The sequence below is a fragment of the Diplotaxodon limnothrissa genome, linkage group LG8 (genome assembly GCF_057381915.1).
Source record: "Diplotaxodon limnothrissa isolate DT_005_m linkage group LG8, D_limnothrissa_male_GT1.1, whole genome shotgun sequence".
Lineage (NCBI taxonomy): Eukaryota > Metazoa > Chordata > Actinopteri > Cichliformes > Cichlidae > Diplotaxodon > Diplotaxodon limnothrissa.
This window is the reverse complement of record NC_140603.1, coordinates 21,680,581-21,705,438: the sequence shown is the minus strand read 5'-3', so window position 1 is coordinate 21,705,438 and position 24,858 is coordinate 21,680,581. Positions and strand designations below refer to the sequence as shown.

Sequence of the window (24,858 nt, the reverse complement as noted above, 5' to 3'; positions counted from 1 at the left end):
AGGACTTCTGGAGTGACAAATCCAATTTGTGGTCAGGAGAGAGCTACAACAGTGAGTGTCTACTCCATCTATAAAAGACGATGGAGACTTGTTTAGAGCTGTATCTCAGTCAGCTGTATTGGCGATCTTCAAATTTCACAGAATTATGATTCATTAGATTAGATTTCGATCCAACATGCAATACCATGTGGACAGCATCTGAATGGCAACAGCTTTGTTTTTCAGCACAACAATGATGCCAAACACACTCCAATGCACTAAAACATACTTGCATAGAAAAACATACAATGAAATCAATCAGCCACTATCCAACCAAATATTGACTTTCAAGCTCGTTAGAATTGCAAAAACTCTTATACTGTTTTTCCACTCAAGACTTTCATACAGTATTGTGTATTTAAAGTCTTCTGACATATGTATCATACTGAAAAATACTTATACTGTTAATATTCCTATTAACCATAGCTTAATAAGGATTCTTGTTTTCCGTGTCCATGGTTGGATGGAACCATTTTTTAAAAAAGGCTACAGAGTAATTACACAGAGAGATTTAGACGCCTGGTTATTTCTTAGCTTAGCTGAAGTGCAATAGAAAAACAGTGCGGATGCTGAAGCAGATAGGAACTTCATCCTGGCTCATTGTCAGAGATGGATCTTTCTCCCCACTTAACACTTCTGCAGTTTATGTAACTGAATAGACAGAAACCAAATACAGCTGAAAGAAAGAAAGCAAGAAAGAAAAAAGGAAAGATTAATAATCTCTTCTGCACATGCAAATCGGATCAAGTTAATATTTTTGTGGAAAATCATATCCTCATTGCTCCCTCTGTGGTTCACATCCCAGTTAATTAAATTTTGGTGTAACTGTGCACTCCCTTGGCTGGTGATGTCATCAGTGTGGGAGATAATATCCCTATGGTAATTTAATGTCTGCTACAAGCCTCCCTCTCATCCACCTTTTGAGCCAAATGCCAAACTGTTCTGTTGGTCTTTCAAAATGCCAAAAGGTGCGGATGACAGCTCCAACAGTGGGTGTTAAAATTTACAATAAACTCCCAGTGGTATCAAAGTCTCATGACATTGTACAGGTGCATTTATGTGTGTTTTTATATTTTTCGTTGGTCTTTTCAGGTTCTAACTGTACAACCTCTTTTTTCTTTTAATAAGTATTTATATTTATAATATTTTGGTTGTTTTTATATATATTTTAAAAGCCTCTTTAGCATTTATTTTATGTAAGTCTATCTTTTTGTCTCAGTAGATATTCAAGGGCAACAGGGAAAAAGAGATCCCAGTCCGGAACATCTTCCCAGAACCTGTGGTCAGTCGATACATTCGAATTAACCCTCGCTCTTGGTTTACCAGGGGCAGCATCTGTATGCGAGTGGAGATCCTTGGTTGTCCTATGCCAGGTGACGGGTTTGTATGGACAAAGCAGATACAATTAGTCCTTAATTTTTCTCGCAGGGAAGATTTTGCTTTTATGCATTTACTTTTGCTTTTCCCAGTTAAAGGTTTTCTATCTGCAGAGATTATCCACAGTAATCATGACACTGTTGGTGCAAAAGACAGGACAAGACAAGAAAGAAAATGTTTTCATTTTGCACAGGCTAAACCTAAACTGAAACCAAGAGAGCAAATTTTAAATCTTTCTGAAGCTTTTTAATCTTTAAAAACCAGTAACTGTATGTCTTCTGATTCCAGATCCAAATAATTATTATCACAGACGCAATGAAGTCATAACAACAGATGACTTGGACTTCAGACATCACAGCTACAAAGAAATGAGGCAGGTGAGTTACAGTAAGCAGACCAGTAGTAAAAAAAGAGAAAAGACTCAACCTATTTCTTATTCAGACCAGAGCGTGAAGCAATAAAAATGGCGTATAACTTCGAGCCAACACTAGACAAGTTGTGTCCTTTGCAAGAACAAAGTGTACAAGTGTAACAAATGAAGCGAACAGTGCCAGCCACATAAAAATTCATAAAGCATCTCTGCTTGTGACATTACTTATTCATATAGTTGTCAAGAGCAGAAGCCTAGTTTGTACTGAGAAGGAGGACAGCTGTATTTGTCACTGCGTACACTCTGCCAGGGTGACTGTGAATTGTAATTGTCTCTAATGTAGCAGTTCTATGTGTCAAACATTCGACTACAGGTGCTCTGAACTGCTCTTTAACACACTCAGACTGCTATGTATGAGTCTTTAGAAAGCTGCTGTGAGTGCCTGAAATTATATTATAGAAATATCAAAGTTTCTGCTTTTCTTTGCTTTCTTTTCTTTTAAAGCTAACATGTCTCACACAGGAAGTTCAAGCACCAATAGGCCTCCATAAAGAAAGGCTATTTTTAAAACTCCTTTTGTAGGGCTCTTGCACCCTTGGCATTTTGCTTCTTCTTGTATGTACCATATCTCCCCTTCATCTGTTGCTGTTTAAATACTGCTGTGCCAGAACTTTAAATTGGAAATAGCCCTTTGCGGCTTCCCGAATAAAGCACGTGTCCAATGAAGGGAATGAACAAGATATCCGTTATGATGCTCAAGGACTGTCCTTTCTGTAAACCACGGCTGATTATAATACAGCGCCCTTGGGATTACTGATATTGCCAAACACAGACAGTGAAAAGACATTATAAATGGTGAGGAAAGAGCACTTTTCACGCTCTAAATTAATATTGCCCGAGAACACGGTGGCAGAGATGCTTCTCTTTGATAACAGCTTTAGCGTAAGTAGAAAGTTTAAGCATATAGCATGCGCTGTGTTCTGTTTTATTATGTTTCCGTAAGAAAAAATTACAGAGAAGTGGGCAAAAGATTCCTTCTTCTAAGGCAGATTGTCCCCCAGTGATCATGGTAAATAACAGCCCAGGTTTATTTATCAAGGGCATGCTGTGCTTTATTGAGCTGAGACTTAGGATCCTATATTTCTATCAATAAAAAGCAGACGTTTGTTTAATGATTTACATGAGAAGTTACGTTAAACACAGACTTGATTTAAACCCCATGACCGGCTAATAACTTCTGCTGCAGCTGAAAGAGCTAGCACACACAAATGTCTGACATTACTGGGGTTTCTTTACTTAACAGCTAGTTAGTCTTTCTCCAACTGCACATTTTCTTTGTGTCACCACTCTTACAAAGAGGAGTATACAATAATTATTTCTATTTTAATCTGCCTCTGTGGGGGACATTCAATGGGCCTTTCTTGCAGGCTTCATAATTGCCTTGACTGCTGCTGCAAAGCCCCTCACACTGGCTGCAGTGTTATCAAATAAGGGCTTTAACACAGCACTGGAGAATGTGTTTCTGGAGTGTCATTTATTTTTATATTTTAAGGATATGTGCACATGTTCTTACAACTAAGCAATGCCATTATTAAGATAGATAGATAGATTGAATTAGTGCTCTTGAACAAGTTGTTAGCAATAAAACTCAAACTAATCACAATTGCTCCAAAGGGCACTAATAACACAAACAAGGTAGAGAGACCCAGTTCAGTGAATTAGCTAAGGTGACCTCTTGCGAACAGCCAAGGCATCACTTTGCTTAAACTTTGTCTAAACCAAAAATATATATTTTTAATATGTGCTAATTTGTTAATTTAATCATTAAATTTGAATATTTTAAGCAAACGTATGCAGATTAACTCACTTCTGGATGCCAGCTCTCAGTGGACATTTAAGAAACTTAGTGTAACTATTGATTTAGATTTAAGTGATGGATCTTTATAGTCTGTAACCTGGCATGCAGATGTGAAATTTCCAATGAGGTGCATGCCAGGTTACAACATGTAGGAGGCATTTGCAGTTATGATTGATTTTATTCTTATTCATTTTTTATCTTCTTACTTTATATTGTATCCCATTCTTATTTATTTCATCTTTTTACCCTGTATATATCCTATTGTGTCATATCTCCAGTGTTTCCTCAGAGGGCGCTCTCTGCACCGGGGCTGTGATCCCTCCCTCCTGCTGTGTGCCCAGCCTGGAGGCTGCGATCTGTGACCGGCTCCCGGTGCAGACGGCTCCCTGTGATAGTGTTTCCTCACTTGGCTCATGCGTACCAAGCCCAATTTTACTCTTTAAGTGTGCGTGTGTGTGTGTGTGTGGAGGGGGGGGGGATGTGTGTATTCACATTGTTTATGTTAATGAGAGTGTGGGGAGTGAGTTGGAGGGCGGGGTGGGCTGCTTTTAACCATGTAAAGCACTTTGTGCTACATTTTTTGTATGAAAAGTGCTTTATAAATAAAGATTAATTGATTGATTGATTGATTGATTGATTGATTGATTGATTATATACAACATAATCCATGCAACTCAAAACAAGCTTTATCTGTTTCCTCAGACAAATGTGAAGAAGCAGACAAATTTGTGACCAAACCCACTCGTCACCATTTTCTGATTAAAAAATGTGAAACTTTAAACTAGTGCATATGATGAGCCTAACAGTTTGCTCATTATCTTGAAAACAGCAGTTGTCAAAACAATCTCAACTCAAGGTCGATTTGCTCGCTTGTTGGGCAGCTTTCAGAAGATGACAGCTGTTGTCTTGTCATGAAATGACTGATGTGCCGTGATTTTCTGTCCCTCTGAGCACTTCTGTGACTTTGAAAATTTTGTATCTCAGCTGTAAATACCACAAAAATTCCACCTAGCTGTTTAAATAAATGTATTTTTTGATCTCTTGTACCTCTGAAAGTAGTTTTTCGGAGCCCCAAAGATAATGTGAGTTCTGCAGTAGATATTAGCTCTCACATTTAGGTCAGATTTTATATAGAGTATCAGTAGCTAATGCCTCATTATTTGCTTTCCACAGCTTATGAAGGTGGTTAATGAAATGTGTCCCAACATAACCCGGATCTATAACATAGGAAAAAGTCAGAGTGGCCTCAAATTGTATGCGATCGAGATCTCTGACAATCCGGGAGAACATGAAGTTGGTGAGTAGTTAAGTAAGTGGATTATGATTGCTGAATATAATGCAGAAAAAAGGAACATCAAAGACACACAGTGTTCCTAAGAGTTATTTTCTTTCTACAGTTGTAGTGATGGCTCTATAAATTTCCATCTGTTCTCTCTCTCCATCTCTCCCTTAATGTGAAACTGTTGATTAGGCGAACCAGAGTTTCGTTACACGGCAGGATTGCATGGTAATGAGGTGTTGGGACGAGAACTGCTCCTCCTGCTGATGCAGTTCATGTGCCTGGAGTACCTATCTGGCAACCAGCGGATACGTCACCTGGTGGAAGAGACTAGAATCCATCTACTGCCATCTGTCAACCCTGATGGGTACGAGAAAGCCTTTGAAGTGGTAGGTCTGCAAGACAGCCATTTGTGACCTCCTACCACGATCTGGCCTCTGGTGAAAGCAGCATCTCTCTGCTTGGTCTCCTCCTAATAAAAGTGCATGTGGTGCTGGAAAATTAGTTTGTTCGTTTTCTGTACATCATTCAATGTGAGCGCATACTGTAACACACTTTTCACAAAAGCTAACAACCAGTTTCAGGGTCATGTTTTACTTCAGTACATGCAAAGTTAAAAGAGATGAAGCTACTGAACCCTGTGACGCTTATATAAAGGCAGCAGGCAAGCCAGTTTTTTTAAAAGTTATTGTTTTCCTGACTGATTAAAGTGATTAAAGTTTTTTTTTTAAGAAGAAGCTACTTTTGGTAGCTCACTTATTCACCAGGGTTGGCACAGCAGGTAGCTGTGTATGTTTGATTTGACAGATTTCTTTTACGCCAGCTGCCCTTTCTGATGCAATCCCAAAGGGATTTGTGTCTCCTCCCAGGAAAACAAGGAAACTTTAGCTTGTTAGGTGAATGACTACTACACTGTGGAGCCATGGATTAAAGCTTTTTATGGTATTTATATAAAGCCAAATTGCAACAACAGTTGCAAAAGCCCTACGATTACTTACAATTACTTACATTACAATTATTTCTTTGTTTCCTGTAAAAATTAGACTTTTTACCCCCTTATTCTAGTGTACCTACCTTTAGGTATTTGTAGATAAATATAATTACATTATAATTTCAAATAAAATATGTTGACATGGCATTTAATTATAGGGGATTATGCCCTTAGTTGTGGGCTGTATTATAAAGTTTTAGTGCTTTTTTCATACTTGACTTTTTTAAAAATAGTTTCTTGAATCACAGTTTCTTTTGTTCAGTGTATAAAAGTCTTATGTAACATGAAAACTGCTGCATTCATTTAAACTAAATGCTCAGCTCTGCATCTCAACTTAGCATTTGGTCCTGTGGCTCTACATACCCTTTAAGTTTGAGTTGGCTCCTGCTAGCCCCAAGTCTCATCAAACCATAGCCAATTAGTTTCAGCAAACACTATCAGTGTCCACTCCCAAACAAGCAATGATCAAAAAGAAAGATGTAACAAATGGGTTAACCAAGCTCGGAACACAGATTAAAAATTTAGGCTTTATATTGTCAAATAAAAATGAGTTGCCATGGCACTCGGCAGCCACCAGTTCTGATCAGATATTTTGGCAAACAAGACCACTAACTTTAATTTTGATGGGTTTAAAGCTGCATGGATCATCAGTCAAATAAAAGCATGGCGACTTTGCCCCAAAATGCTGTTTTGGCATGCAAGAAGGTAGGGAGGGACAGATATCTTCCATAAATTTTTATTAAGGATGCTTTAAACTGTGTTGCAGTGATAAAAAAACAAAACAAAACACTTAAAGCAGCTTTAAGCCCTTTTTGCTTGCAGGTGATGACCTTCCACTCGACAGCATGTTGTTTGTTTGGCAAACTGTGCGGATGGACCACAGGATTTTTTGATCAGTCTCTGCAACCCCTGCCCCTCCTGTGCCTGGCTTGATACCTCTGCTAAGCCTCTTAATGATAACTCCACACTTCCCACCTCCGCCGCTGACAGAATTCCATCTGTGATCATAGATTTGTGTTCCCACTGTCTTTGAATTTTCCAAATATTGTGGTTTTCTTTTGTTTTACGCAGGGCTCCGAGCTCATCGGCTGGTCTCTGGGTCGATGGAGCAACGATGGAATCGACATTCACCATAACTTTCCTGATCTTAACGCTATTCTGTGGGCAGTTGAGGCAAAGAAGTGGGCTCCTCGTAAAATGTTCAACCACCATATCGCCATCCCAGATTGGTACCAGTCCACAAATGCCTCAGTAAGTCAGTAAATCTTCCCCGTCATAGTCTGTCTTTTAAATTGTGATTGCCATTTGGTTTCCAGTGACTTTTCCCTCAGGTGACAAATTCTGACACTGTATTTTTGTCTTGGACTCCCTAGAAGCGTAACAAACAAATTTCATAGAGAAGATTATCAGTCTTTTGAAAAGGGTAAACATTTCACGGGGGCATATCAGTGCTGTCTATTTTGGGAGAAGCGGATGCATTCGCTGTGTGACGACAAAGGGGCTGTGAGCTAAAATATACCCAGCAATCTATTTAAAGCTCATCCTCACGAGTGTTTTGACGTTGGTGAGAGCCCCGAGTGAGTCATACAAAGCCTCCAGAATAGCTGCTGCAGCTGTAGAGCTGGGATCCCCATCTGTGCTCACAAAGCTGTGAAAACTATCCTTGCCTGCCTGGCTAACTGGTTCAGCCTGTGCTTGGAGATAAAAGGGGTTACGTGAGCCTGAACAGCACGGGCAATTTTATCAATTTCCTGCCTCTTGATGAATATTTGTCCACTTTTTAAAGTGGATTTTACTAAAATTCTACTGCAGTATTTTAACATTTAAATATTGTTATTACTCCCTCTTGACAGCACATTGCAGCAAATTGTTTTCAGCATGAGTGAGTTTATTTAGTGACTGTGCCGAGACGATTGCATGAAGTACATTATCATTCCCTTTCCTGTATCCCCTCCCGCCTGTAGGTTGCCTTGGAGACACGAGCTCTGATAGCATGGATGGAGAAGATGCCCTTCGTTCTGGGTGGTAACCTCCAGGGTGGGGAGCTTGTGGTGACCTTCCCGTATGACAGAACTCGCTCCCAAGGGGTGGTCAGGGAGCAAACCTCGACACCAGATGACCACATCTTCCGCTGGCTGGCCTTCTCCTACGCGTCCACCCACCGTCTGATGACTGATGCCAACCGACGGGTCTGCCACACACAAGATTTTGCCAAGGAGGATGGCACCATCAACGGCGCATCCTGGCACACTGCAGCCGGCAGTTAGTGTCCATATCTGGAGGGTGGATTTCTCTGCTCAGCTCTGAGCCTTTGAGCTGTAGCTTTTTGTTAGCATATATCTGCATATTTGGAAAACTTCTGCTTTCAGAGCTTCTAGGTTTTAGCCAAAGCATTATGTAATAATTCACAGACAAACAAATAATAATGAAAGGCTTTTTTAAGCCCAATTTCACAGATCTGGCCAGTAAGTGAACTAAATCCTGACCGGCTTCTGCTGTCTCTTTTTCTTGGCAGGTATGAATGATTTCAGCTATCTGCACACAAATTGCTTTGAGCTGTCGATGTATGTGGGTTGTGACAAATTTCCTCATGAGAGTGACCTGCCTGAGGAGTGGGAGAACAATCGCGAGTCTCTTCTTGTATTCATGGAGCAGGTACAGAGGCAAAGGAGCCCCTAAATTTCACACATGTACATAAAAAACTTAACAAATAACCAATAAAGGCACTTAAACATGAGTGTTTTAAATATTTTAGAGCTTTTTTATAATGTACATGGTTTTAATTTACTAATGTTATATCAATACCATAACTGTTTTATACTAAATTAATGCTGTTGTCAAATATAGGTTTAGCTAGCTGTTATTTGAATATCGGTGCTACATGAGGAGGAACTATATTATAGAATCCTTAACTGTCAACATACGGTACACTTCACATCATTAAACCACACACGATGACATGTGCCATGCTTCCACGTACAGGTGCACCGTGGGATCAAAGGTGTAGTCAAGGACCACCAAGGTCGTGGAATAGCTAATGCCATCATCTCTGTGGAGGGCATCAACCATGACATTCGTACAGGTATCATGCTGCTTTTACCTGATTCTTATTACTGTGACAGTGCGGTCTATCCTCTGTATGTGTGTAAACATGGAAAAATATTGTCCTTGTGACTGGTGCTGCAAAGTTGCCTGTGAGCTGTGTGTTTATTTTTTATTTGTCTGCCACTTTATATGTGTGTGCTTGACATCTAAATGAAAGGCCATTTCTTAGTTTTAGTTTTTTGAGATCCCCATTAGCTCATGCAATAGCAGTAGCTACTAACTGTTGATCTCTGTTTGTACTCTGAGTCATTAACGGTTAATGGTTTGAGCTAGTAAGCTAGTACAAAGTAAACATATTTACAGGAAACCCCCCCTTCCAATTGTCTGGACCTGGGTAGCTGTCAGCGTCTGTTTTGCAGCAGCGTTTTTGCATTCATCTGAAATTTTTTGCGAGTAAGCTCAGATTTTGCAATCAAAGCAGAAGAAGCTGCCTCGGGGCGCTCTGACTCAACTGTCTCCACAGTCCAGCTTATTCCTCAGAAATGAATCATTCTTGCAACGAGTTGGTATTTCGGTATAAGACGGGATAAAAGGCACAAACAAAAGCAGGTTATGTATTTTAGCGGAGCTCTGACTCAATTCACAGTCATAGCCTGTGCTGCCGAGGCCTCCTGCTCCGAATTTAACAATCAAGTGTGAGTCCTCAAGGCAATCTATTCTGATGCCTAAAAAATGCAGCTTTCCAAGCCAAAGTAGTTTTGTACTTAGAGCATGAAATCAAATGTTCAAAAGGACATTGGCCATTATTATTCCTGGAACTAAGTTTAAGTCAGCGCTTCCTCTTAGGATTCTCACTATTCTCAGCTGCAGAGAGGAAAGATGTGAGGGTATTTACTTTGATGACTGTACCTTTTCAGCTGCTTTGAATTTCCTTTGGAACTTTATGGACCTTTAGAAACAGGCGTTTGCAAGGCGGTTTCTCTCTTATCAAGATGAAACAGCTGTAGTCACCAAGAAGACATGACAGAAAGCTTTGGTACTGCTGATACACTGATATCCAATAGATAATGGAAATACGCTCTAGTTCCATTGCATTTTTCATGCAGTGACTTCAGAAAACAATTCAGTTCTCTTCTTCCATCTAGTAATATGAGCATGGATGCTGTTGTGTAACTATTTGGACTGACAGCAGCAGAACCAGACCTGCCTTCATATTTCATTTGTCTCAGTGGTTGTTCAGACGCGTCAGGTGGGTGTTTGGATGGCAGGAGGGACGCAACACTGTCGTTTTTGTGAGTGAGTCAAAGGCTGAAAATATTCCATAGGCGCACTGGTGTACTGAGGTCACGTAAAGGCAGTATTTGGCACAGAGAGACCAAGAAAATCCAACACGACAAAGCAGAGCTCCTTTTAAAAGAGCTTCTTTCTACTTTTATACAACACCTACCTCGTCAAAAGTAGAACACACAGAACTCGCCAACATTTATTTTAGGCATCAAATGAAGGCTTTTATGATGCTTGTTTTTCTGCCACTGCTTACTGGGCTGTTCAAATTCAGATTTCTAGGACAGAATTTGCATTTTGCAACTGTGGCAAAAATAGTGTGCTTTAATGTGTTTTCACAGTCCATAATATGTAAAACACTTAAGGGTGCATCACATATAGTAAAATTTCTTACTCGTGGCTGTGCCAAGACTATAGAAATCAATTTCACCATAATTTATGCTTCAGCTTTATATCATGGCCTGTATATTAAAGATGGACGTAGTCACTGGATTAGAAAAGTGAAGCCTAAAGATGCAAAGGGCATTACAAAACTCTGGATCTAAAAGACTAAAATTCATTAGGTGTCAGCTTCTATGATGAACTGCTGAGTCGGTGCATATTTTTCTCAAGCCATTAAGATGTTATTAGCTAATTTACTACTTCTGATCAATGTGCTCATCATGCTTTTGAAAAAGAGAAAAGAAACTGGTTGGCCAACAGTATAACTGAAGGGAATAATAATTTGGCTGTATGGCAAGTATGCACAAGCACATCAAAGTCCTGTCAACTGATAAAAAGTAGCTAATTAATTGCACTATTTCCATTAATTAAAGGTCATAATTGCATGTTTTTCTCATAATTAAGTAATAATTAAGGTAAAATTAAGCAAAACATTGAAGAGAACAAAGTTTTCTATAGAATCTTAAAATGGACATATGTTCCTTTTTTTTTTTGACATATACAGTACTGTGCAAGTCTTGAGCCACCTGTCATTTCTTTATATTTTGTTTCCAAGGATAACTTTTAGTGTCACAACGGGACTGAACGGACTCACGCGCAGGCTCTAGGTCTTGAAAGCACAAGAGTCTTTATTATGATGCACCAGGTGATTATTTACAAAAGTGAGGGGAAAGCCGGGCTCCGGGGGTCCACACACGAACGGGAAAGACACGCACACTCTCCGTCCACTCCTCTTCACACTCGCACACTCTCCGTCCACTCCTCCTCACACTCCACTCACTCGGGTAACACAGGGGTAGGTCCAGGGAATCTGTACACAGAGACACGAATGGGTAGTTAGGTAAATCGCTATGAAACACTTCTGAAGTCATTGAGCTGGGGTTACACTGACGAGGGTCGGCAACGGTCCAGCCGTCTTATAAAGGAGCTGGATCACTCGTGATGAGCCACAGGTGCGTGGGCCAAGGGCAGGAGCCCGCAGGTGAGCTCCGCCCAGGCAGAGGGAGGAGGGAAAGAGGGGAAAGGAGAGAGCAGGAAAAAAATAAAAAAAGGAATACAAAACATATGTAGCCGTACTGAGCCGACCGGGTAGGCACAGGGACCCTGACATTTAGGTGGTTTTTAATGGTAGTTTTTCAGGCTTTCAGAACATTTCAGAAGGTTTTTCTATGAACATGCTTTTTCACTCATTTTCCATACAGTCCTTATAGCCAACCATTTTCAGAGGAACCTGTTTTCTTCTTTTTTTTTTTTCTTTTTTTTTTTGTTTGTTTGTTTTGCTTTTTAAAATTCTGGCTGGACTGAGACCTTTCTGTGTGATTTCTCCATGTTCTCCCCCCAAGGTTTGCTCTAGGTACTCTGGCCTCCTCCTAGAGTCCAACAACATGCAATTTGTAAGGTTAAATTAACTGGTGATTCTAAGTTGCCCATAGGTGTGAATCGTTTCCTGTGTTAGCCCTGTGATAGACTGGCAACCTGTCCAAGGTGAACCCTGCTTCTCGCCCTATGGCAGCTGGAATCGCCTCCAGCTTCCCGTAACACTTAATTGGATAAGTGGAAGAAAATTGATGGATGGATGGTGTTGCATTGTTTGTTAAGCCACCTAACACTGACCTGTGACTCATTCAAGTTTAAAAAGTTACCTAACTCAAGGGATGAACCAGTGTTGTGTCTGCACTTAAACAATTTAGCAAAGGGAAGAAAAGGAACTTGTATCTTTAGACACTTTGATACTCTACCAGTCTGTCAAAAAAAACTAAAAACAAAATGTGTTGCTATTTATTTTGTTGAATATGCCAAAAAATGCCAACGATAACACAGTTTTACAGACATGAAAAAAGTCTTTTGGTGCCAACAAGGTGATTCCCGAAGCGTTATTACCTAGAAACCTGTCACAGTACTGTATGCAGTGTGTCCTTAAAAAACTTGATGAAGCTGGAGAAATGAAGGATGAAAGAAGTGGGAAGCCTAAAAACAACAAATGAACACTATCTGAAAGTTATTCATTTAATCACAGATGCTAACATATTAATTTTGATAGCACTAAGTGCTTAGTATTTCTAAAATCTGCTCACCTCTTTACTCAGTGATAGCCATGACAGCTACAGCACTTTCCTACGAACAAAGTTAATTTTCAGTGTTTGTGTCTTCAGCTGCTGACGGTGATTACTGGCGCCTGCTGAACCCAGGGGAGTACAGAGTAACAGCGAGGGCTGAGGGATACAGCCTCCTGAGCAAGAAGTGTGAGGTGGGCTATGAGATGGGTGCCACCCGTTGCGACTTCACCATTGGCCGCACCAACATGTCACGAATTAAAGAAATAATGGAAAAATTCAAAAAGCAACCCATCAAATTGCCCATGAGGCAGCTTGCGGCCCGGGGGTCCAGAAGGAGACGTCTGGGAACATAATGACCGTATGAGGTAGCTGGAGGAAGAATTAAAAACAAACATCTGCTCTGATCAGACTGCGGTGAAAGCCAAGCCTGGGTTTGGATCTGTGTCAGATTCCTTCTGAGTGCTGTCAGTGGAATTAGTGTTTTGAGACTAAAAATGTGGATTAATTTAAACGGGGCACTCTATTTGATTTCTTGTTTGGTTAGAGCTTCTTTGCACTCACTGTCATCATCAACTTTTCTCTCATCTCAACGGGAAACATTTATGCTTTTCATTTGGTGGAAGGTCAAGTTTGTTAATAGGGCAAATCTTGTGGCATTAGCTATAACAGCAGATAAGAGATTGTCATCATATTAGAGCTATTTTTTCTTTAATAAATGACTATAGAAATTTAAGCCACTGTGAGGAACTACCATGAATGTCATTATGCACATACTTAATAACTTATGTAACACAGTTATATAAACAGTTACAAAAGCTTTATTACCAACAGCTGTATAATGTTGAGTCCTTAAAAAGCTTGTGGACTTAGTGACCTTTGTCATTGATTCTGTTTTATACACTTTTCTTTTAGTTATTAAAATAAAAGCTGTGTTTTGCACAAAGTGAACTCGTTCAGCTGATTATGTTGTGTGTGAATTCAACTCAGGAAGCCAAACTGTGTAACATCTTTTTAATACAGATTTTTGCTAGTCACTATGCCTGTCACCACATGTATAAAACTTTAAGCTTCTAATAATTTGCATGAGACATCCTGAAAATAGTTACATATCAGAATCTGTAAGTTTGGAGAGACATATCCAAAAAAACTAGAGACAATTTCTTACATATAGAAACAGAAATTAAGAAAATGCTGTTTTTATTCAATTTTCATGCTGAGCAGACTCTACCACAAAAACAAAAATATCAATATAGTCTAATACAAATAGAACCTACTGGAGTACCCAGATGATTCTATAATTAGAAATAAGGGAAAGTAATTGGGCTAAACAGATGAATTCTTTCATTTACAAAAATATGCACATTGCCCTAGGTGGGGGGTGGGGGGGTTCAGGTGACGTTTAAAACATTCAAAGAGGTATTAGAAACGCAAAAATGTAATTTTTTGTACATATATATCTAAGTATTTGTTATAAGAAATTAAAATTTCACAGCAATCATTATAAACCATAAAATCATCACGACTGATTACTGCCATCTTGCCAGAAGTGGTCATATAGCTTGGAAAGGGCATGGGTGATCCATGATCTCTACATGCTTATTACTACTAAAATCTTCTATAATACACAAAATCTGCGTCTGTCTGTGTGGTGAACTCTCTCTAGAGATCAGGAGCCGAGCAACCAAACTTGACACACAGGTTCATCTTAAGCACCTGAAGGTTCTTATCTATATCTGATATTATGATGTCATCATGCTGCCTAGCAACAACTTAGCAGTGGGCTAAAATTAACCACGTTTAGCATGTATGCACATAATGATATGTGGATAAATCAGACATAATATATCCACTATAATAGCTTATGAAAACAGTGTATCACTTTAGTTTCTAAAGTAGTTCAGCTTGATAAATTCTCAACTATCAGGATATATTATTACAGTATGAAGTTGCTAAAACAGGCCAAACAATACTGTAGCATGGATATGTGCCAGTAAAAAAAACTGCTTGTCAGATAATTTAATTAAAAAACTTAAAAATACATTAAAAAGTCTTCAGATGTGAGCAGCATCACAAGAACGGTCAGAAGGCCCAGTTCAGTGACTCAAATAACTTTGATGCTTGAAGACAGGTGACAGCTTGATGACAGCTACCTGTCACCCAAAGCGATCATGCCATAAAACATGCATAAGTTAAAACCTTATCATTATGAAGTCATATAAAAGTTCAACCCTATACAGAAATCATGAAAGGAAAAATTAGATGAAAGACAAAACCCTTTTGGATGTACCAGGCATTTTATTTCTGCTGCAACTACTGTACTATGTCATTGCTTCTTTGAGATTATTGACAACATATACCAGTGATTCTATAAATATATGTAAGTAAGTAAAGACACCTCTGTTAAATTCCCTTTTTAGACACTGATTCCTGCCAAGGCAATATGAGTTGGATTTTGTCTCCACTGGGCAATAGAAGATAATCCTTCCAGCAGAGTGCTAACACATACTGACAGGCAAACACCTACCCCCGAATCCATCAGCAGTGGCGAGCATTCAGCCCATCGAACATGCAATTTAGGGGGAGTGCAGATCAATACTAAAATACTACTAAAAAAACAAGCAAGATTATCAACTGATTGAGCCACAAGGGATTCACTATGATGTTGCAGGTTATGTGTATGATTAATTTTCAAACTGAGAAACATTTTACTTCCACCTTTTGACTGAAACTCCCTGATGGAACTCCATTTCAGTCCCATAACATACTGTAGTAGTAACGACTGTGGTTAATTTTAAGCACCATCTAATTTGATTTCTGGAGTGGCGAGTGGTGCATCGTAGGAGTGTCAGGGTAGGAAGACTCTAATTATCAGAACTCTGTTGGGGCTTTTACACATCACTGGATTATTCTGACAACAACACCAGCCTTCTTTCTGTTCGACCAACATGCAATTAGAGGAGGACCTCAGCCTCTTAACTTGTTCTTCAATGATTATTGAACGGAGGTTCGCAAACCTGTCATCATCTCAGAGCACTGGAGAATAGAAGAACAGAGCTTGTTAATTTGATGTATTTTCTGTGGATTTATATGATGGCAAATGAAACAGAGATGTATATGATGTGCAGATGGGGAGATGGAGAGTTTAAAACCACTAAAACAAACCACAGGGCTTCTAAACAGTATATGTATATTTGTACTGTACAGCACTCAGAGTGGTTTTACTTCTGCTACAGATATTTAGTAATAAAAATAGAAGAAGAAGGTTGATTTTAGCCTGCCAATAGTACAATACTCAATGCCATTTTTGGGGGGGGATATAGACTCACAGGTCACTTCATAGGTACAATTTGCAAGTACTGGTTTGAATTTTCACTGGTATATCGTTGATGTAAATCTAAGGTTCCATCCTATGAGCAAAGGCTTTGGCGACAGTGGGAAGGAAAACCCTCCTTTTAACAGGAGGAAACCTGCAGCAAAACCAGGCTCAGGGAGGGGTGGCCATCTGAGCCAGAGATTAATAATAACTATAAAAATTACCCATCCCATTGGCTGGAAAGTGCAGAGAGGTGTATAAACACATAGTGAGTGAAAAAGGTGACTGAAGAAGAAACACAGGAAACTCAGGAGAGTTTTCTCCAAGCACGACATCCCAGTGTACTTCAGACCCAGCAACACACTCAGACAGAAACTGGTTCACCCAAAAGACAAACTCCAAAACACAAACTTAACAATGTGGTGTATGCTGTACAGTGCAGTGAGGAATGCCCAGACCTCTACATTAGAGAGACCAAACAACCACTTCACAAGCGCATGGCACAACATAGAAGAGCCACCTCCACGGAACAAGACTCAGCATTTCATCTGCATCTAAAGGACAAAGGTCACTCTTTTGAGGATGCCAGCGATCACATTTTGGACAGAGAGGACAGATGGTTTGAAAGAGGAGTGAAAGAAGCCATTTACGTCCACTGTGAGTGACCATCTTTGAACAGAGGTGGTGGTTTACGACACCAGCTGTCTGCCATCTATAATCCAGTTTTGAGATCCCTTCCCAGACGCCTTAACGCCCACTCACATCCTGGGCCATCTGACCTCAGGAAATCACATGATAGGGTGGGGCCAGGTTTCACAATGAGCTCACCTGAAACCCTGGCTGATTGTGACCCACACCCGCTTTCACCCCTTGGCTCATGTGATTAGGTAGAGGATCATCAGGGGGTCCTTTGTCCCTCTTTGGGGGGTTACTCCCACTGGGTTTAAATGTGGGATTCTCCACCATTTGACCCTTAGAACTGAAGAAGCTTCTCGGATGGGAGGTGAAACATCTTCAAGCAACTCAAAGAAGTCCAGACGCTTTTCTTTCCAAGCTCCTTAGACTACGATGACCTGGATGACTGAGAACCTTCACAGACACATCTCATCATCCCAACAACCCAAGATCACCATATTTATGAGTTAGTCTTACATAGTTACTTGTACTTTTTTTTTATAGACATTGAACAGTTACACTTCTTTGTACCTCTATTTAAAGTTTTTAATTACTTGAAGTCTCCAGCTCAGCTTTTGTTTCTGCTTCTGTAAAAAATCAGAACCAGGGTTCAGCCTTTGATTTAAGTGGAGACCCTTTTCTCTACTGTAAGAGAAGAAATGTGGTTATTTCGGTTCACCACACCTTCGAATATAGAGTTGTTTTTTAAAAAAATGCTGACTATGTACTTAATTTACATTCCTATGCTTACCTTTGAATGTCTTGCATGTTACTGTATTTGTAAATGTTAAATCAAACAGCTGCTGAATCCACCTAAAGAAGCAAGTCACTTGTTAAAAATGGGACATTGGACATTGATTATAAAATACTGGTGATGTTCATGAATAGTAATAACTTGCAAGACAAACTAATGATACTTGCTCCATATGGATAGCAGACAATCCCTGTGAGATAAAATCTGTGTAAATCGTGACAGGGTATGAGGGTCGGGGAGTTGTACTGTAAGTAGGGTGTGTGCAGTGTAGCTGCTGTGGCCAGCAGCTGTGATACCATGCAGATGTGTGGGAAAATACAGGCACCAGCTGACCTTGCCAGAAGCTAAAAGGCCAGTGCTTCTTCAGAAGTCAGTCCAGCCTTTGAAGTGTTAGAGCGTCATTCTGGATATAACAGGAGTGAGACGTCACAAAGCTTTGGTAAACCAGCTCTTAACCTGTCTCCCCTCTGCTTCTCTGGAGCCTCCGAGACAGATTACACACTCTGGTTTTGATCTAATAGCGACAAGTGGAGATATCATCTGAATATCAGGAGCAGGACCACTCCTCCTTCACGCCCCTTCTGGCCTCAGCCTATAAAAGCCCCCCTTGTCCAATACCCGCTGTTCTCATTTTCATGCCCCCCCCTGCCCCCCCTTTTTCTCTCTTCTCTTCTCCTGTCCTCTCCTCTCTTCCTTTCCTCCCTTTACTTCTCGTTAGTACAGGGGGTTCTGCCCGGCCCGAGAGCCGTCGCCAGTCCCCTTCAAGGCCTTCCCCAAACCGCAGCACTAATCACACTTCCTCATCCCTCATCGCCCATCGTTACCAAGGGAGTGGTCCCTGCTAGTTAAGCACATCCATGAAGAAATGGTGGTTGAGAAGTTTTGTAAACTCTGGATTCATTTTACTGGACACATTATTCCTCGTTTACATTTCCTTAATGAGCATAAAACAAATATTTCAAAAAGTCTCATTTAGTTGGCTTTAGTCTTCATGCCTGGTCATATGCTACATAGCCTGTTTAAGAAAGTAAATGCCAATTTGAAAAAATAATACAAAGTCTGATGAAGCAAGAAACATGAGCAGTCAGACAACTAAAAGGTTTTAAACAAAGCTGAAATGGCCACATTATTCTGGAAGAAGGCATCAAAATCTGCAGAGAGACTTTGATTTTAGATTTGGCCTCTTACTGAGCAGACTAGTGGTGAAGTATCGTGTGGGAGGTTGCAAACAAACAAAGAAAAAAACTGCAAGAAGAGGTTACCACCCTGTGAGATACACTTTTTAAACTGTAGCAGCTCCAGCACAGATGTCGCAGGTTATGAGCAAACCAAATGCAACCACTACCACAATGCACGGAGTGATCACACACAGATGGTATTCTGAAAGATCTGTAGTCAGTAAAATCTTATATGTCTATACTTGGGAGGTTTTGTAGACTACTGTACTTAATGTTACTTCAATGATGATAGTCAGGTGAGCTTAAGGAAAAATGTATAAATGCCTTTTAATGCTTTTTGCTGGATCTGTGTCAATGGTCAATTATTTTTATTGAATGCCCAAATCGAGAATGGAAAGTATTCTTTTGTCTGCATTCACTTACATATGACATACCATTCTTATTCCATAGGGTTTAATATGATGTTGGATCATCCTTTGGAGCTTCAACTTTTATGGGAAGGCTTCCCACAATGTTAAAGAGTGCATTTATAGGAATTTTTGACCATTCTTCCAGACGTGCGTTTGTCAGGTCAAATACTGATATTAGAAGAGAAGGCTTGGCTCATTCTAATTCATCCCAAGGGTGTTCTGTCGTATTGAATTCAGGACTCTGTGGCGGCCAGTCAAGTTCTTCCACACCAACCTTGCTCATTTAGGTCTCTATGGACCTTGCTTTGTGCACAAAGCAAGGTCTCTATGGACCTTGCTTTGTGCAGTCATGTTGGAACAGGAGGGGCCATCGTTAAACTGTTCCCACAAAGTTGGGAGCATGAAATTGTCCAAAATGTGTTGGTCCAGTTTCACTGGAACTAAGAGGCAAGTCATGAAAAACAATTCCACACCATAATCCCTCTCCTAATAAACTTTACACTTGGTACAGTGGAGTCAGACGAGTACTTCTGGCCACCAACAAACCCAGGCTGACAGGTGCAGATGTGTGACTCAGAGAAGACGTCTCCACTGCTCTAGAGTCCAGTGCATCCGAAACTTTGCATTGCGCTTGGTGACGTCAGGCTTGGATGCAACTGCTCAACCATGGAAACCCATCCCATGAAGCTCTACGCGCTGTTCTTGACCTAATCAGAAGGCTATATAATCTTTGGAGGTCTGTAGTGATTGATTCTGCAGAAAGTTGCCGACCTCTGCCCACTCACTGCCTCAGCGTGCGATGACCCCGCTCTATAGCCTACCACTTTGTGGCTGAGTTGCTGTCATTCCCAACTGCTTTCACTTTGTTATAATACAACTAACAGTTGATTGTGGAATATTTAGTAGCAAGGAGATTTTATGAGTGGACCTGCTGCACAGGACTTCACTCGTGACAGCGAGCCTAGGTACTTGACCATGGAAGGGACAGGAAAACCTGAATTCAGTGATATGGATCAGTGAGTGAATACTTTTGGCAATACAGTATATTCAAGATGGGAACAAAAACCACTTTGGTCATTATAGCTAATTACCAACTTTGTGAAAACTATAAGGTAACAGATTTTTTGTTTAAATAACAATTTAATTTAAAGTCTCTACACTGTGCATGATCTATAGTAGGTCAGCTTTGATTGGTAGGTTGGCTGCTAGCTGACTGCTAGCTGTTTGGTACCTTTAGGAACATTTTCAGTGCAGCAATCTGAGAAATAATTGCTGCATGGTTCATTATAATCTAAAAAAGTTTACAAGTGTTAGTGAAATTCTTTTACTATATTGGTACGTTATTGATGCTCATTAGCAGATTTGTATATTTGTTCAAATCAAATCAAATCAAATCACTTTTATTGTCACATCACATGTGCAGGCACACTGGCACAGCACATGCGAGTGAAATTCTTGTGTGCGAGCCCCACAAGCAACAGAGATGTGCAAACACAACAACACAAACGAGCAAAATACAAGAATGGCCAACCTGAAACTAATAAATATATGTACAATATATAATAGTGTATGCATTTCTGGATGTGTATACTAAATATTTTCCTACGTGTGTGTGTGTGTGTGTGTGTGTGTATGTGTGTGTGTATACACATTTTTACAAATTAAATAGTAAAAAAATAAATAAATAAATAATAATAATAATAATAATAATAATAATAATAATAAAATATATAAAATATACAGAGTTGAATATGTGCAAAACAAGTGGCATTTATATACAGTGTGGAGTGCATAATGTTGAAGTTCCAGTAGTGAAGCTGAGGTGTCTATGACGTGTTCAGCAGTCTGATGGCCTGATGGAAGAAGCTGTCTCTCAGTCTGCTGGTACGGGACCGGATGCTGCAGAACCTCCTTCCTGATGGAAGCAGTCTGAACAGTTTATGGCTGGGGTGACTGGAGTCCTTGATGATCCTCCCCGCTTTCCTCAGGCAGCGCTTCCTGTAGATGTCTTGGAGGGAGGGAAGCTCACCTCCAATTATCCGTTCAGAGCACCGCACTACTCGCTGGAGAGCTTTGCAGTTGTAGGCGGTGCTGTTGCCATACCAGGTGGTGATGCATCCAGTGAGGATGCTCTCAATGGCACAGTGATAGAAGGTCCTGAGGATGCGGGGGCTCATGCCGAATCTTTTCAGTCTCCTGAGAAAGAAGAGGCGCTGCTGCGCCTTCTTCACTGTTTTGTTTGTGTGTACTGACCATGTAAGATCCTCAGCCAGATGTACTCCAAGGAACCGGAAGCTGCTCACTCTCTCCACAGCAGCGCCGTTGATGGTGATGGGGGTGTGTACTTCTCTGCACCTCCGGAAGTCCACTATCAACTCCTTTGTCTTTGCGACGTTGAGGGTGAGATGGTTGTCTTGACACCAGTGGGTCAGGGCGCTGACCTCCTCCCTGTAAGCCGTCTCATCACCGTTGGTGATAAGACCCACCACTGTAGTGTCGTCCGCAAACTTCACAATGATGTTGGAGCTGTTAGTGGCTGTGCAGTCGTAGGTGTAGAGTGAGTACAGGAGAGGGCTCAGTACACACCCCTGTGGAGCACCAGTGTTCAGTGTTTGATACACCTCTGGGCACACCTTGCTAATAAAGCACTTCATGTTTTTGTCCAATGGGCTGCTTTAAAAAAGTGTAATCAGACAAATAAGTGAAAGCATGTGTAAGGATGTAATAAAAAAAGGAAAAACAAAGGAACAAAAAAAAAAGGCCAAGTACATTTATCATTTTAGTGAAAGTATATTCTTGCAGCAGCCACACATAGCAGCATAGTGAGAATATGTCACACATTTTTTTATATATATAAAAAAAATATAGTCAAACAAAAAGCATGTGGTAGCATATGGGAGAGAAAGAAAAGGACAACTGCAGGAATAAGCCCCACATGTTTGGGGTTTTTCACACAGGAAGATAATAATCATCCTGAGTTACATTTAAAAATTAAACTCTTATAATAATTGAGTTTCACAAATCGTACCTATGTTACCTATGTCTGAACCTAACCTAACCAGTCCTAAACAAAAGTATCATATGGAGGAAAAAAGATCCCAACATATTCTTTTGATTTGTGTTTTGCTTTTTGTGTGAGGTGTCTACTTTTCACTTTGAGTTGTGGCATATTTCTCACTGAAACTCCCCCCCCCCCCCAAAAAAGCCCGAGTGGGCTGAAGCTAACCACCATTAAACCGTATTAGATGGTCAGTGCCACCCACCTGTAGATAATCACTGGCTCCTGGGGTGGTAATCAGTGTACAGGATGTCAGTGTTTTACAGCCAGGCCCTTCTCTGTCAGCTGGTGCTGTTTCATTACCACCTGCATTGTGGTGTGAACAGAAAAAATGGCATCCCTGTGACTCAGACTGATTGCTCGTGGTAACAGTCTGAATTGCCGCAGATACATGAGAGTCATCTCGTCAAACCCTTGCTTTTTTCCCCCTTCTGTCCAACACAGATGCATTCTCAAAATCTAAAAAAACCAAATAGTTATTGCTTGTTATTGCTAAAGCAGGAAGTTAAAGAAAAAATAGGGGAAAAAAAGGAAAAGAAATATGGCTCCTGATAAGATACGGACACCAACTTCAGCAACTCAAAGACTTTGGACTGAGCAACAGTCCAGTTCTTTTTCTCCTCAGCCTGGGTAAGACCCTTCTGACATCTCTGGTTCAGGTGTGGCTTGATATTAGGAATGCATCAGTTGTAGCTCCTTTCAAGAGCTCTGTGTGTCTAGCTCTTCATGCACTGACACAATCCTCAGCCCACTCCTTGTAAAGCTTCCCCAAGTTCTTGAATCAACCTTGCACGTCAGTCCTCTTAAGGCTGCAGTCATCCCTGTTGATTGTGCACCTTTTTCCTTCTGCGCTTTTCGATTCCGGTCAACTTTCCATTAATATGCTTTGATACAGCATTCTGTGAACAGCCAGCCTTTTTAGCAGTGACCTTCTGCGGTGCTTTGTGGAGAGTGTTAACGACCTTCATCTGAACAACTGCAAAGTCTGCAGTCTTTCCTGTGATTGTGGTTGCATGTAGCGAATAAGACACTGTCTGAAAAGCAATATACTCAAAACACTAAATGAAATGTTCTAGTAATTTCAGATACAGGGTTTCTGATTGTCGTGAGTTATAAACCATAAAAAGCTACATTAAAACAAAAAGACGTGAATTATTTCACTGTGTGAATTTTACCTTTTTGAATTAAATCACAGAAAATTTTGACTTTTTCACAATATTCAATTGTTTAAGATGCACTAGTGTTTATGTCTGTGAACAAAGACACAAAGACTCCATTACGAGAGGCTGAGAAGCTTCATGAAGACCTCTTATGGATTCATCTTATCCATTATGTCAAATAGAACTAAAGTTATATGTGCAAGTGTGAGCTGTGTTACGATGGTGTGAGTGTGAGAGTAAGTGTTTCTTTGTTGTCGCATCAATAACAGTTGTCATCAGTTTAATCATCATGGTTAAAATCTAAAACAGTCATCTTTGTCATTTTTACCAACATAACAATTACAATCTCCATTAAAAAAAAATATTATGGAAAAAGCATTCATCCCATCACCGCCAACATCGTGGGTTTGTCATCTTAGCCATCTTTAGCAGCAGCAGCAGCATCGAGCCATGGTTTTATAAATCAGGAGGTACATAACAAAACACTTTAGGCAGTCAGGTCAGTCACTCATAAACAAAATGAGGTATATTACACTCCACTCATTGCCACCGATCCACAACAGGATAAACTTCATTTGCATTTGTAGCAGCACATTCTGTAAAACTCAGACATACAATAAATTATCCCAATAAATTACATTTACATATATCAAAAGACTCAAAAATACTTTTCACATTGCCTTTCATCTAAATATGTCGACATGTTTTAGGTTTAGGTTTCGTTTTAGTCATCATTTATGAGAAACATTTAATGTGGGCAAGTGAGAACTTCAGGAAATCAGAATTAGAGGATAACAAAAAGGAAGCAGATTTCGAGTAACGTTGATGAACAGAAGTGAATAAGGCAATTATTGATTCCAGTAATATAGTTCTAGATATCTATATGTCTGAAAAACTTAAAACTAACATATTATAGAATTTAAGGCATCAGCTGTCTTGGAGCGTCGTACAATGCATGATATAGTCAAGACAACTGTTTCTCCTTTGTAAAATTATGAATCCTTACACCCTACATAAATAGCCTTCACTTCTTTTGTTTTCTTTTCTGCTTTTAGAAAATTAATTACATCTGCTTATATTTAGCTCACTGGGCATCATCAGTAATTTTGGCACTGCATTTTCACTCCCCATCTCACTGTCAGATGTACTGTTTAATGCATTTTGTTTCCACATGACAAAAAAAAATTAAAATGTACTGTAAACGAGTAAATATAACTGGTTTTCTATTGTCTTCTATCAAAGTCTTCTATAAAATCAAATACAGTATCTTTGGATGTTTTTGTTTCGATTTAATGGACCAAACCAACAAAATAATTCTAAATTGCTTAAAACTATTTTTTTTTTTTATCTCTTTACCAAGAAAAAAAATGAAATAACTTAGGGTTTGTGGGACAGGTGGGTTAAAGTTAGGGTCCAACTGGTAGCCTGGTGTTGTTAGAGACTTGTTTGTTGCACGTCTCCTTTAAATAAAGTTTATAAGGTCATAATTATTTCTACTTGGTGCCTTCCACCATCATTTGCCAAAGCTTTACAAATATAAGTGGCACTGGATGATTTTCATCTGCCTTC

The 24,858-nt window shown here is 39.9% G+C and overlaps 1 protein-coding gene across 1 annotated transcript in view; it reads left to right on the top strand.

Moving 5' to 3' along the window:
- cpxm2 (carboxypeptidase X (M14 family), member 2) overlaps positions 1–13,483 on the top strand; it is a 28,860-nt gene extending 15,377 nt beyond the window's left edge. Inside the window, exons 6-14 of the mRNA XM_085360872.1 lie at positions 1,262–1,412; positions 1,705–1,793; positions 4,818–4,941; positions 5,116–5,312; positions 6,986–7,165; positions 7,879–8,176; positions 8,430–8,569; positions 8,897–8,996; positions 12,838–13,483. Of these exons, the coding sequence (XP_085216998.1) occupies positions 1,262–1,412; positions 1,705–1,793; positions 4,818–4,941; positions 5,116–5,312; positions 6,986–7,165; positions 7,879–8,176; positions 8,430–8,569; positions 8,897–8,996; positions 12,838–13,094 (1,536 nt within the window). The 3' untranslated portion in view covers positions 13,095–13,483. The remainder of the gene's footprint in view (positions 1–1,261; positions 1,413–1,704; positions 1,794–4,817; positions 4,942–5,115; positions 5,313–6,985; positions 7,166–7,878; positions 8,177–8,429; positions 8,570–8,896; positions 8,997–12,837) is intronic.
- Positions 13,484–24,858: the final 11,375 nt, after the last annotated feature.